At 47.1% G+C, this 15,455-nt stretch overlaps 1 protein-coding gene across 1 annotated transcript in view; it reads left to right on the forward strand.

Annotated features, from left to right (window-relative positions):
- The first annotated feature begins 2,913 nt into the window (after positions 1-2,913).
- The window catches only part of LOC119393686 (homeobox protein vab-7), a 47,043-nt gene continuing 34,501 nt past the window's right edge, over positions 2,914-15,455 (forward strand). Inside the window, exon 1 of the mRNA XM_049415949.1 lies at positions 2,914-3,214. Within this exon, the coding sequence (XP_049271906.1) occupies positions 2,914-3,214 (301 nt within the window). The remainder of the gene's footprint in view (positions 3,215-15,455) is intronic.

Consider the following 15,455-nt stretch of genomic DNA (forward strand, 5'->3'; position numbering starts at 1 on the left):
AAGGAGAAAGCTGGACGTTCTTGCTTCATTCCTGACTAGAACTTTGGGCACAGGTCTGTGAAGGTTCGAAAAGCTCGAATAACAAATCGAATGGTGTTCCATTTGATTCGGGATTCGAATTGAATAGCACATATTTAAAATTCCGAATATTTTTCGAATAATTAGCACTGGCGGAAAAGCCCCAAAGGAGCAACACACTGAAACATCGAGGCAGCACTTTTCTCGTTTTAATTGTTGGATTACCAACATACCTGCATGCAGCCGAATTTTTCACGGGACTATCGATGTCGTACTAATCACAGATTAAGGTGCTTCTTTTTAAAACTTTAGTGTCGCCAAACGATGGTGTCTTCCATCTGCTATGCTCATGATGAGATTCCTGGTGTTGATTCATCAAACATTGTTTGATTTTTATGCCTCAGATTTATTTAAAAGCGGGCTACAAAGTACCGCCTTGAATTTACAGTTACTAAATATATCGTAGGTGGTCACTGCTTATATACGAGCTTACCTCAGTTTACATAACTGTGGCATTTTTTGCCGTTTGAAGTTAATCGTATATTGTTCCTTTATTAATGCCAGTGACTATTTGTTCCAAGTAAAATATTCTTGAAATATAGAGCTGTTTTGAAAATTGTTGCCTTTTGTTCAAATAGTATTCAGCTAGTATTCGATTAGATTCAAAATTGACTATTCGCAGTTCGCACAGCCCTAGGTACAGGACGCGTCCACAGCAAAAGCACCTTTGTTCCAAGCACCAGCGTACAAAAAAAAAAAAGAAGAGCTGTTTGAGAAGTGGGCTCGTGCGATACCGAGAGCTGACGCTGAAGAAGTGGTGTCCGCCTTGTCTATTATATCGCGGACTATGTGACAGGGAAGAGATTCTTTGCATCAGTGAACCTTGCAAAGCAGCGCTTGCCTCATCAACAAAGAAAATGAGACCCTATAAATCTGCCGGCGCATGTCTCTTGGCAGTGGGACCATGGTGAGCTCTTTTATTCACCAGGCGCGCTGTACGACTTGATTCAGTCGGTTGAGAACAAGCTGACCACATTTTTTTTTAGCACAGCTCGCCTCCACGCACAGTCCGTTGCAGAAATGCGGCAAAAGATCGGGCAAACGTCGCAGGTCGCCTACAGTGAGCATAGCATTACGTTAGCGCGATCTGTTGCACACATTTCTTGCTTAACTCGGGCGCACTTCTTTTAAAAAGGAGGAAGAAAAGAAAGCCAAGTGGGCCCTGTGTTCTGTAGAGAACTTTTTATTGCACAGTTCAAATAAATTTGCTTCGTGTACGAATGTGCTTTCTTTTCAACTAATGTTTTTTCCCCTCTGCCGACAAAACGTACACATGACATTTTGACCAGAAGCCAGTGAACAGTAATGGGCCAAGTACGAGAGCAGGCAAGTTTTTAACAATGTCAATAAGCATTGAAAATGACTTCAACATGTTGCAGTGATGCGTAATTGCGATTGGTAAAATGGCAACACACAAGCGCAAAAAAAAAGCACGGCGCTTAAAAGTGGCGCACCCAAAGTACCTCGAGCGGTATTACTGTCGCACAGTCCTACTCGGTATTACTCGTCTAGTTCACTATACTCGGTATGCAACCTGCCAGGCACGTAGGCAAAGGCCCCCCCCCCTCCCCCGGAATTCGTCCAGCCTTCTATATTACCGAGCAACTTTTTTTTTCTTTTTGCCATGGAAAGACTTTCTTTCGAACAATTAGGCCTTGGGCACACGCCGAAAAAAAAATACTGGCTACGTGCCTGCAACCTGCTACATGATAATGCATACGAACGCGGTTTTTCTAAGGAGGAGATAAAAGTAAACCCTTTATTAGTGCATTCGCTGAAGAAAAACAATTAACGTTGGAAAATGTAGCACGCAAAAATAGCGCGAGCCATGTTCGTCGCACGCTGCTAGCAAGGCTGCGCTGTACGTCGTCTGCTCAACGCCACGCGCCCCTGCGTACAGCGCCCCTTGCGGCATCGGTGCACTTTGGGGACCGGTTTCCGAGGCCGCTTTTCACACCTCCCCATTCTAGCCACCCTAGCGCCGCCTCGCCCATGGCGGAGCACTCTCGACGCCCCCTCGTCTCCCTCCACAAACTCATCTTTCCGCGCTGGCCGTTTGGCTCGGTTTTCCGCGCGGCGGACCCCATGATTCCCACCGAGCGGGCTCGGAAAAAGAGGGCGCGAGGGGCACTCGCCCTCGCCCGATTGTAAAGCAATTAGTTAACACGCCAAATGGCGGCTGCCATTTTCCGCGCAAAGGGATCCCGCTCCGCAGCGTTCGTGAGCTCCTGTCCGCCTTTTGTTTCCTCGCCGGCGTTGTTAGGCGTCTTCTCGCCATCCTCCTCATGGGCTCGCCTGCAGGAAGGCAGTGGCTCTCCCTCCTTAGACCTCCTTATGCCCAAAATGATGGCCTCCATGAGCTGGCCCTCGGGCCGGTGCTGATTGGACGGGGAGCGGCTGACGTAGCGGGAGCGTCGGCCCAATGGCGTTTTCGCGTTTCGTCCCTCTCGGCTTCCCCGCAGGGCACCCCGCGATGGAGGCGGTCGGGCGGCGTAACCGCCTTTTTTTCGTTCATGGGCGCGGTGAACGTGTAAGGCCTGGCGGCTTTTGATGTTTTTTGATGAGCTTGCCATTTTTCTCTCCCCCAACTCTCTCAAGCCGGTGTCGAGCATGCAGTCCGCAAACAGTCGCACACTTGCCAAGTAGGCAGCGGCGCGGCTTCGCCTCACTGCTTTTTCGTGCTCCCATCAGTGCTGTTCGAGGTGTGGGCGTGTGTTTTTTTTGGGAAGGGAATCGCCGGAGCCTTGACCTGAGCGCGGTTTCTGTTTCCGCATCGGACTGAACCGGTGTGCTCGTGGTCACGCTCGGCGCCGATTACAAGGGACTACTACTGTGATGCAATCGTACCGGCTCATGCTGGAGCACCACCACGAGGAGGCCATGAAAGGTTACGATGCTAAGACGCTGCTGCACGGCTCGGCACTGCACGACAGAGGCTACGGCGACGGTTACACCAAGAGTGACGGCTACTCCAAGAATGACGGCTACTCCAAGAGTGACGCTACCGGCTACGGAGGAAAGACGGGCGTCGTGAGGACCGGCAGTGGCGCTACGGACGCGACGGCCAACGCCTACAAGACGACCACCGAAAAATGCATCCTTCTCAACTCGGACCCAAAGGAAAAGTCTAAAAAGGGTGAGTCACTTCCTTGGAATCGCTTGATTGACGCAGAAATGAGGATGTCATAAGAATACAGTGCATCAAGGCACGCCACCAGAAAGGACAAGGTCGTGGACAGGATTCCAGTTTGAAAGGAGAGCTGCGACAGCTCTCTCTATGCGATCTATATAGGAAAGAAATCAGGGTGCGTGTGTGCTCGGGGGTTAAGAACTCCTGGTTGGGCCGAGTTTACGGAGACCGCAGTGGAGTGGCGGAGCGTCCGCCTCCAACGCGGGATGTACCGGGTTCGATTCCAAGTGCTGCATGCTGGGCACCCACTGGTCTTCTAATCATAGGCGTGCGCAGGGTTCCCCATCAGGGGGGGGGGGGGGGCGAAGGTTTATCGCAACGCCCCCGCCACCCTACTACGTCAATGTATGGGGCAGATTTTGCGCCCCCCCCCCCCTCTTGGGTGACTAGAAGGGTCGATGTACGGGGAAGATTTCGCGCACCCCCTCTTAGGTGATTAGGGGGGGCGGCTGCCCCCCCCCCCTCCCCCCCCTGTGCGCACGCCTATGTTTCTAATGGTTAAAGAGGCGCCCTGCCAAAACTGAGAGACCGCAGAAACAATAAATGCTATTTAGAGCAGTTTCGAACAACTGGGAACGGACTGGCAGCAATAAGAGAAAGAAGAAGAAATTTCATAACCTCCCTTAACGATCAGGCACAGGGACAAAGTGGGAAGATGAGGGATAACCACCTTAGACGCAAGAATTCAAGAACTGTTTTGTGAACGCTGATATACAAGTTGCTGGCCAGGCATTAACGAGTAATGCAGACATCGGTGTCAGGAGAGTACCTATAGTAATATTACTCTACCCCCTGTAGAAAAAAGACAGATGTAATTGGTGTTATATTCAGCATGAACAACCGTAAGAGGGTCGGACCGAGTGTGATTACATAACAGTGCATCTGCTTTAAAAAAAAATAGCGATCGTTTATCCCTTATATAACGCACTCTTTCCAACAATATTGAAATGGGTGCACTGAAACCAATCGCGCGCACAGCAGCAGACGCTGAAACTTCATCTTCCTCACTACAGGGGTAAATATCCGGACGCTCTAAAGGTCCCATTTAGAGCACGGTTTTTAAAGGCGTGGACGTTAACGATCCGGAAAGTTATCGGCCAATGTCGTTTTTTTTTTTCTCGCAGCATGGTTTTAAGCCTCGCCGGCCGGTGCACAGTTTAAGCGATACTGTAACAAGCACAGGCCGTAATCGAGTCATTTAACTTTGGAGATGAATGAATAAATGAACGAACGAACGTATATTTTTTTTCTTGTATACAATTTCAAGAAACGAACAGGAGCAAAAGGCTCGCAATACCTGACGCGGCCCCTGACCATATATTTCTACGTCATTTCGTAACAATTCGCTGACGCGGAGAAAACACACAGTATGTTACATGTGCTGCAGACATAGCCGTAGTCTCACTTCGTAGATGTTAAAAAGCATTCGCCTCTGTCAGTCATTAAATTTTGCTAAATAAGCTAGAATACTATATTTTTCTGCGTATAACGTTCCCTTGCACATAACGTGCACAACCAATTAACCACCAGCGGAAAAAATTAAAAAAAAAAATCCCTGTGTATTGTCTTGAAGTCACATTTTTTTGCATTGCCGCTATGCGCTGCCGTGAAGCCACCTTGCACATCGAAAGTGGCGTTATTTGTCTCTTGTCAGGTCGCAAGCAGCACGTCAGTATGATGGGGCTAAAAAAAGCCTTACGAATTATGACGTTCTTGAGCATGAACACTCCTAGCGTACCACTTATTCAAGAACTGGGCTCCCATTTCTACTCGAATTTGATGCAAAAAATGTCATGATCACCCACAACATAGTGAATAACGACAACCCGCTGCCGATAAGCCTGTTAAATACACCAACATCTATAGTACTCGAAATGCGAGCGACCTAAATTTCAATCTACCCACCGCCATCAATGTCTACAATGAGTGGTTGTTGCATCTTGATGTCGTGAAAACTCGGAATACGCTACCACTTGGCACAGGAGTGGTACAGACATCATAGCAGCAGTGAAGCACTTTTTTGTTTGCAAAGATGCCATTCCACGTATACACACCTTTTTACCATGTTAATATCTGTTTTTATGCGTGAAATGATTGTCCTATCTGTGAATATGAGCTGCCAAGGTATATGATTAGGGGCTTGCAGGGTGGTACCCAGGAATTTTTTGGGGGGGCTGTTTGTGTGCAAAATTGACGGTCAACCCCCCCCCCCCTTAGTTACGGCTCTGGCCCGGACTTGCTTAGCTTAGGCTATTGGCCGAACAGTTTTTATGAAGTACTGTTTTCTTGTGGAATCGCTAAAAACTAGGACTGATTATAGAACTGGCGCTCTCCTTTATCTATCGCCGCTACACCCCCCTCCCCATTCTTGGGGCTTTGCGATGATGCGCAGTGCTCCGATGTAAGGGTTACAGAAATATTAGTGTATTTCCTAACCTCAAACTACGAATGATCAGTTTTACTACTTGAACCAATGGAAATAAATAAAAAATAAAGCGTGTCGTGTCACAAATCCAGCCAAAGTCAGTGCGAACGTTCGTCTCTTGGTGTCAGGATGCATTAATTGGCGCACTTCCAGTGCCGCACATAATATGCATAAGCAGCAAGGGTCGCTGATGCACGTACCGTCTACTACTCGTAGTTCTTTATGTCATTATTAATAAAAAAAAGAACTTATATGGTCCCTTACGCATCCGCCTCAGTCGACTGGAAGGTGAGTCATTTTCTTTTTCTTCTGAGTCGATGTATTGAACATCCCGTGCCCCCCTCAGAAAACTGTCTGCAACTAACGTGGTTTTGCAATGTCTCCGGTGTCGGAGGCATTGTGAGCTTCCGGCGCCTCATATTATTTTGCACTGCCTCCGGGATCGGCCCTCCTTTGGCTAAGCAGTGATGTCAGGTGGTGACGTCACCGTGTGACGTAATGTTATACGATGACGTCATCACGTGATGATATCTTGCATCACTTGTGTTGACGCCGGTCGATTTTCGCGCTTGATGAGAGGCATCTAAGGCTTTCGCCTTAATAGGTCGATTTGCCCGATTCACTTTATCATTCATGCCGGGGTCGTTGAAAGGTGCGTCCTGCATGAGAACGGTTATACCGACTGCAGCAGCTAGCTCGGGCCAAGTAAATAAATATGCTTACGTTGTTCGCGAGCGTAACCTGGTACACATTGTTCCCAGCGCAGTGGAGAATCCGACAGTAATAATGCTATATCTCGTGAAGTACTGTCCTAATTGTAAAATGGGTCAGCGAGGCGTTTGTAGCCGTTTTTAAGAGACATCTATTGTCGCGGTATTTTCAACAACGTACTAATTAAATGCGAGCTAGTTTTTCACTGGCTGATAAAGGAGGCCTGAGCAACAGGAAGAGTACGTGATTATATATATATATATATATATATATATATATATATATATATATATATATTTCTTAGCGAGCGATACAGCATGAGCAACAATATAGTGGATATATGTTCAACAAAACAGGAAGCAGTCACGGATGCCACATTAAGTGCGCGTTATTGCGGCTGGTATACATTAGACATTTACAGCGTTCAGTGAACTTCCCAAAACTTCGCTAAACAAAATTAATTTAACACAGAACTTGCCATATGTATAGCTTGTTCGTTTCCATTCGTATAAGCGACAGCTGAGCTTATATATGAGCAGAGAATTTTGCGTTCGAATTTATGGACTTGTGTTAATATGTCCTTGATGTGCGCGCAGGAAACGCCACGTACACAGAGCATCGACTGCGCAAATGCTCGTTATGTACAGTGCCGTCCACTCTTAGGGTGAACACGGCTCAGCGTGGCCGCGCTCTGCGGGGCGCCAGTGCATCCAGCCAACGCCGGTGCTGGCACGCCCGTGATCGCTTCCCTGTAGTACAGCAAGAGGAGCACGTTCCCAAGCGTCTGCGCCGTTTCGTTTCGATGCGCAGAGCGCGGCCATGCTGATCCGTGTTCACCCTAAGAGTGGACGACACTGTACACGTGTGTTATGTAAGGTCAGCGGACTGCGAGGTCTCTGAAGCGTGTGCACTTGTTTAGACGTATATACAGTAGTTCGCGTAACGAGACGGGAGCGTACACCAGCGAGACAGCATCGACTGCGAGTAAAGTACGCATTTAGTACACAAACGAATGTGTGCTCAACACACAAAAATTCGTCGCCCCCGCTCGTGCACTCTTACCCGCGCTATAGAACATATATACGATGCGCGGGGGGATGTTATCAATTTGGACTTTATGCGGGACATGACGGCGACGGCAAGAACCCATCGAGAGCGTCCATATACAGTGAAACCTCGGTGATACGAATCTCACGGGGCCATCAAAAATATTCGTATCATCCGAAATTCGTATCACCAGAAGGCATGGAAAATTAGCATGCGACAAAAGAAAGCGGGCGTCCATTTTCATTTGTTCTTTTTAAGGGCCGCAGCAACGTCAGGAAGAACCCTGAATGATCGTCAGTTAAGATTTTAGATGTCGGCAATCATACCAGCACTCGTAAATATACGGCCCGTACGCGCGTATTTAAATATTGAGCCAGGTGCGTTGTGACCCACGACAGCAGTAGCTCCGTCCAAATTTTAGTATGCTTTTTAGCATGACACTGGAGTACTGCAGCGAAAGTAACGCAAGAAGCGTTTGCACGTGATGGATCAAGGCCACAAAATTACAGAACAACGGTCCTGTGTTATGATTTTTTTATCGTGGAGGTGTTGGGGATGTTTTTTTTTGGAGATTTACGGCCGTGCCCGCACAAGTGCAACCTCAACGGTCGCGCATGTTCACGTTGTGAGGCCTGACTCCTTCGCCAAGACCGTCCTCGCCTTCTTTCGGTCGTCGTCCACCTTTCATAGGATGTCTGATGCACGAGGCAAGCACGTGTAAACACAGTACAACGACAGCAGCCCGCATCCACGCGTTAGAAAAAAAAAGCATGGCGCTAATGTCCTCTGTAATCTAAACGCGAAGACACACGGAGGCACATAAGAGCTTCAAAGATTCGCGCACACAATCTCGGAGGCCGTGAAGCGTTTCTGAAGGTTTATTCCGACCGTAAGAAAAGTGTTTTTCTTACACCGTGATTCCGGCGATTTGGCGGCGGGGCGCGCATGCCCACGCTAGCGTTCCCGCGCTCGCACATGCTTGGCGCGTCTTCCGCGACTGCGCGGACAGAACCTCTTCGTACCTTGGCGGTAGCGTGCGTTCGTATCAAACGTCGCTGGGTGAAAACGTCGCTGGGTGAAAACACGAGGCAGGCACGCATGAACACGGTACAATGACAGCAGCCCGCGTCGACGCGTTAGACAAAAAAAAAAAAAAGGCTCTAATGTCCTCTGTAATCTGAACGCGAAGGCACACGGAGGCACATAAGAGCCTCAAAGATTCGCGCACAAAATCTCGGAGGCCGTGACGCGTTTGTGAAGGTTTATTCTGACCGTAAGAAAAGTGTTTTTCTTACACCGTGATTCTGACGATTTCGTGGTGTGGCGCGCATGCCCACGCTTGCGTTCCCGCGCTCGCACGTGCTTGGCGCGTCTTCCGCGACAGCGCAGATATCGAACCTGGGTGGTAGCGAACGTTCGTATCAAACGTCGCTGGGTGAAAATCGGTTCGCAACAACCGTACTCCATTACATCGAGGCCAATGGGCCTTGGCCGGGACCAACGAAAAATTCGTATCACCCCGAAATTCGTATGAGCTGTGATCGTATCACCGAGGATTCACTGTAATTGCTATAGCAATAAAATTACGCCCCCCATCGAAGTGCGGCTGCCGAGGCATCAAGTCGAACCGACGCCCTCCAATCTAATAGCGTGACACCTTACCTGCTAAGCTAAACCATGGCACGTGGGCGAACACAAGGAAGGAAACAGGGAGGTGCCCGATTAGCTGCACTATACGCTGGATGAATGGGAAAGTGGAATAGAAAGGTGAGAGAGAGAGGGGGCCGAAGGAAATGCGCAGTAAGTGCTTTGACGCGTGTGCGATTGCGCTGCTATAGTCGGAGGCTTTCGTACAAGCAGAGGACAAGAAAGCGCAAAGCAAAGGCACCCTTGGACACCCTTGCAACGTTCGATTTCGCAAGAAACGCTATAGCGAAATAAGAGGTTGCAAAAAGGCTGCTGCATGAGCGCGCTTTGCGTCTTTATAATTTCATGACGATATAGTATAAGCAACAAACGCACCATCGTGTCTTATTTTCAATTTACTGCCAAAAAAATGTAACTTTGTCATCGTTCGGTCACAATTCAATTATCGAGTCGTATAAATTCCCGTTCCTCATTCGCGCAGCTGAGACGCCCAACGAAGGAAAACGCGGGATGGCGCGAGGTGGTTAATGAACTCCCAATGGCCAGACGAGGTAAAACACTTTTTTTTTCATTCAGCTTTGCATTCGCTGCCATTGATAAATGGCGTCACTTGCCGTGCAAGCTATATCGCTCTCGTACGCGTAATAACTGAAGGTGCGTGGTTGTATGTCGCTAACTCGGAGATACTTTTGGTGCTAAATTCTAAAAGATATAGGAAGTAGGTTGTTGACTTTACGTAGGTAATGCTGTGTGAGATGAAGTCGTGGGCACTTCTTGAACACGAATTCATGAACAAAAAGTGCGGATATTGGTGTTTATATATAGTATACGACATCGACAAACTAAAACAAGAAGCGAGAAGGGCATCTAACTTCGTGGATATTTTGTTGGAAAAAAAAACTTGAATAAAGGAAGAGATAGGTGTGGCGAGGGGAGGGGGTGTCGATAAATGAACACAGACCACAGCAAAAACCATAAGTTTGGTTGACATACTCGCAGGCTGCTTTTTTTCCCCTCTCATGTATTTTCACGAATATTGCTTGCACTAAAGATACATTATTGACCGTTAAAACGTATGTCCGAACTTATAGAGAACAGTAACTTTCACGCTTGCAAAGAATATGCATTCGCTGCTTAGTGCTCGCTATTTTCTTTATCGAGTTTCAGTGACAAATAAACTAGGTTGCAACGACAAAGGCAAGGGACCGCACTGCATGAGTCCGCGGCATCCGCATGACGAAGACCTGAAAAATATCATGAATCATGTATACGATACTCATCTTTGAAATCCCTTTTTTTTTGCACTCGTTGAAGAGTGCACGCGCGTGTTCTTTTGAAGGGGCCTGGATTTATGCTCGCTTTGTTCCATTCAATCACGAAGAACGGCGACCTGGTGGTCCGCGAACGCCCGGATCCGAGTATCCGCTGTCAGCACCTGTTATCTACGTTAGACGGTCGTAAATTCGAGCCATCGAATGATATCATCTTTATACACTCACGTTGTGTGGAAACAAAAGGGGTAACAGATGAAACACCGCGCAACTAGTCAACAGCTCAGAGGAATAAGTGAAGGACGGCGTAGATTTTACACAAACACACATACGAGCACGCGTCTACACACACACACACACACACACACACACACACACACACACACACACACACACACACACACTTAGAGAAAGAAAGCAGTACGGGTTATGGAATACGCGGTATATACACTATATAGGCCATGTATTTTCAGGAGGACGTTTTTCTTTTTTTCCCCCCTTTTTTTTTTGGTGCAGGAACTACTTAGTAAATTTTTTTTAAGCCCATGTGCGCATACGGCGCTTGTTTCTGTAAAGCACACGGCACGCTTCCCAACGCAAGTTCTGATGGTTATCTCTCACGTTCCAGCTATATTTTTTTTATACGTTACTCCGTGAATTTTTAAGTGCACCGCCGCAAACAGCTCGGTAGCCTGCGCGTGCTGAGAGTTTCACTTTGTCGAGACATGCGGTACATGTTCGAGCGTTAAGTTCGCGAGCCCCGTATGCTCAGCCTGATGTGCAGCGACAAGGGTGCGTATATATCATTGAGTATACTCACCTTGTTTGTGGCTCTCTGTTTATCATGCTTTTGTAGGCCGTCGGTTGCGAGGCATCTGCATGCACACTATAGTATTCCTCGCTTGATAACACGTAGTCCATTTTAGGAGTTTCACGATTCGTATACCTAGGGAAGGGCAGTATACGGCAGACAACATGACGGTGTGATAAAATTTTGAAATTCGCACTACAGGCATAACGTAGAGTACTTTATAAATTCTCAAGGTAGTAATAATTTCTGGGGTTTTAAATTCCAAAACCTCGATATGATTATGAGGCACGCGCTCCATAGTGGAAGTCTCCGGAAATTTCGACCACATCGCACAGCACACGGGCCTCTTTATACCATTTTGCCTTTATCGAAATGCGACCACTGCAGCCGTGGGGTCAAACCCGAGTCATTCGGGCAGACTTGGCAGCAATGAAATGACTATGCAATATAATGACGGCCATGAAAGTCAAATTGGCTTGATAGGGTTCTCTGTTGTATATTGTTGTATTCTTCTATATGCGTGGCTGTAAGTGGACTCATCTTCAGTTTTCGGGGGTTTAAAGGGCTCCTAAACAACCTCTGAAAGTACATAGAACGGGCGCGTCATTAACTCCCGGCGTTTCTCGTCTTTTCGGCCCAAATTTATGACGCCAGCAGTCTGTTTACGTGACGTCATGAGGAGATAAGTTCTCGATTGGTCCATATACAAGAGATACCCAGTTCTGAATTGTCATCTATACTCTGTTTTTCCACGAAGTCGCACGCCCGTTCTTTCTTGTATCGCATAACTATTCGCGATATACTGATTTCACTTTTAGACCGTCGTCGCCGACGCGAGCGTCGTTGTCTATTTCTCACCACGTCAGCAGCCTCTTTGTGCGTCGAGCCGTCCCGCACCATCTGTTTCATGACACTCCATGTTAAATATTTCTCCGTTGTGACTGTCTGTGTGTATGCGGTGAACACTGATGTGTGTGCGCGTATTACTTGTTCCCTCTTTCCTCCTCGCTCTCTCTATTCTTTTCTCTCCCCTTCCCCCTCCCCCCGTGTAGGGTAGCAAACCGGGTACAACCTGGTTAGCCTCCCTGCCTTTCCTTCGCTTTTATCTCTCTCTCTCTGATTTCACTTCGTTTTGGGCGTTTTCGACTGCGCAAGCGGAGATAACAGCGTGTGGCCGGGAAAGCGCGCCAGATCCTCATAGGCGCCACGCTTAATGCTGACATCGTCCACGTGTTTTGTGAAGAAATAAGTGGCGACGAGGAGATAGCGCCAGTAAACAGCTTATATAGTGAATGCGAGAAAAAAAAGGGCAGCTTCGCACTTCTATCTATCTATCTATCTATCTATCTATCTATCTATCTATCTATCTATCTATCTATCTATCTATCTATCTATCTATCTATCTATCTATCTATCTATCTATCTATCTATCTATCTATCTATCTATCTATCTATCTATCTATCTATCTATCTATCTATCTATCTATCTATCTATCTATCTATCTATCTATCTATCTATCTATCTATCTATCTATCTATCTATCTATCTAATCTCTTTCTTTCTCTCTCTTTGTACTCGTACTCATGCCCATCAGAATTACTGCGTCCCACGCCGGACCAATCGGCGCACGTGGTCTGGGATCGAAGAAGAGGATGAAGAGAGTGCGTGCCGGTTCATGATGAAGTTTTTGTACACGGCCGACGGAGTTTCTCCAAACTTAAGCAGTTCCGTTATTGAAAACACTCTCTCGTCTTTAAACTCGGAGTGGTTTAGGGACCCTTTAATGAGAAAAAAAAAATCGCAGTAAAGATAACAGCTCATTTAAAACTTTACATTATATTTAAAACTGCGAGATTATCCAAAAGGCTCGGCAAGGAGTCAACGAAAGTCGTCGCTAATAGAAGAAGGACATCAGAAGCGGCCAGCGCGCTGCTCAAGGCCTTTCATCACGCCTTATATAGGCATATACATAGGCTGATAGGCATAAGATACAGTGCCACCGAATACAGTGCCAGGATATCAAAAAAAGAAAGCGCTGAATAGTGACCAAGAATTTATGTCGAAAATTGTAGCGGGTGACAAGAGTTAGTGCTACGGATACCAAAACCAAACAAAATTCGATCCGATTAAAGACGCTTTCTTCACCAAGACCAGCACGTAATGACCACTCAAGGGCGCCACCGTCCAGCGTGCCCATATAGAAAGCATAAGTGCGTCTTAATGCACGCTCAGCGCCCATTAATTGTCGTTCACGCAGCACTAATTGTCGTTCTACGCAGCCTCAGTATATAGCTCAGGCTCACTTTAGGCTGTTTGAAGATTGAAGGGAGGCTAATCATAATTCACTTCGCTTTCCGTCGCCCCCATTTCTGTCGTCGTTATCCCTTCATTATAACTTCGGTCGCCAACGCGCTCCCAATGCCACTTGCATGCTTTTCTGTTTTCGTTCTTGGTGTTTTGTTTCTATATCGTTTCTTTAACCAATCGTAGCTTTAACCACACTTCTGCGCAGCTCTATGTTGCATTGCTCGACGAAACGAGCACGCGTGTTCTGCATATAGCGCATCGTCGACCCAGAATTGCTGCGCACTTGCGACCGCGAAAAACAACTGCAGCTTGCGCTGATTCTCCCAATTCAGTTTCCAAGCCTAAAGCTCATACAGGCCATAATATCCTTTATTTCTTTCCTCCTCGCACTTGTACGTGCATATGAAAGCAGTTGCCGATGAAAACGCTTACAAAGCTGGCTGTTGGAATAAGGCACGAAACGCAGACGCATTGCACGGTGACCTGCAAGTTTGACGTGCGCGTAAAGAATTATTTCAATGCGACGATATTTCAGTGCTTTGAAGCCTTTACGTGACCTCATATGCGTTCGTATGGATACACTTGAAATCATGTGTTCCTAAAAACTGCGTCATTTTTGTCGTTTTTCTTATGACGCCATTGGTGTATTTGCTATACACACACCTACGAATGATATTACATCATTTATTTATTAGTTTCACCCACGCGTCATGACGGTATAGTGTACTAATAATACTTGCTCTTCGAGACTTTCGAGAAGCGTCTTTCCCGAAAACTTTTCCCATTTCACCAGCGCTTCTCCGAACCCTCCCTATTTTTGTTTGCTTTCTTTGCGGTATTGGGCAGCCGTTAAAGAAGATATTGACCCTGGGGGGGGGGGGGGGGTGGTGAAGTGGCGTAAATCATAAGGGGTCCTGCACCGTGTGTTCAGTCGGCGAGGGGGGAGGGGACATTCATTTAGAACTTCCTCCCCCTCCCCCCCCCCCCTGCCCTTTGAGATTTAGCTTTCTAACATCATATTTCACTTGCTCTCCCTAAAACCGACTCTGGAATCTGAAGCCCTTACAAAGAGCACAAATAAAGTACGAAAATGAAAGATATTGTCCGGTTTTAAAAGGCACTGTGGATCACGAGCTTTCCGAGATGTTACGGGTTACTTCTGACGTGCTGCAAATGTTGCAAGGCTGCGTATAAAATACGTGAACAAGTATGCATGTATATACTATACACTTATGAAACAAACATTTTGCAATGCAGTTATATATAGGTAAGCATCAACGGATTATCGAAGGACGAGACAAATATCTACGAGATCGTGACTGTTCGTTGCAATATGTAGAGATATAACATCGTGCACTGAATAACTTCCGAGGACGGCCAGACAATATCATTCACAGCGCCGGCACACATCGGTGGTAAAGGACAACGTGAAACAAAGCAAATGATAGTCCAAACAAAGGATTCGCGTTCGGGTGAAAACTTGAGAAAAAGAAACACTGAGAGAGAAATGCGACTGTGAAAGTATCGGCAAAAAAAGGTAGCTGCGCACGGTGCTCCTCCACAGCGTACGTGTATCACCTCTTTCGCAGTGACGTCCTCATCACGAGCCTAACATCTTTGCTACAAGGGGAAAAACCAACTGTTCGCCTAAAGATCAAAGAGGCGAGAAAAGATAAGAATGCAGCTGGATTTTTTTTCTTCCTCCCTACGCCGAATAGAAAGAGATAACGAAAGGCAGCAGTCGCTGCTGGAGTGGGCGTTTGGTGTGTGCTTGTGTCAGTAGGAAGAAGGGGGGGGAGGGCGGAAGCACTTTCTCAGTGGGTCACTTTTCTTTGAGGTCCGAGGGCAGACGAAGCAGTGGTGGGCAATGTTGGTGTGCCTCCCAGCTTGCGAAGAGCGGCCTGCTGCGAGCTGTTCAGGTGGCCACACACAACATTGCACGACAGCACGCGCGCGCACTTTGAATT

The sequence above is a fragment of the Rhipicephalus sanguineus genome, chromosome 5 (genome assembly GCF_013339695.2).
Source record: "Rhipicephalus sanguineus isolate Rsan-2018 chromosome 5, BIME_Rsan_1.4, whole genome shotgun sequence".
Lineage (NCBI taxonomy): Eukaryota > Metazoa > Arthropoda > Arachnida > Ixodida > Ixodidae > Rhipicephalus > Rhipicephalus sanguineus.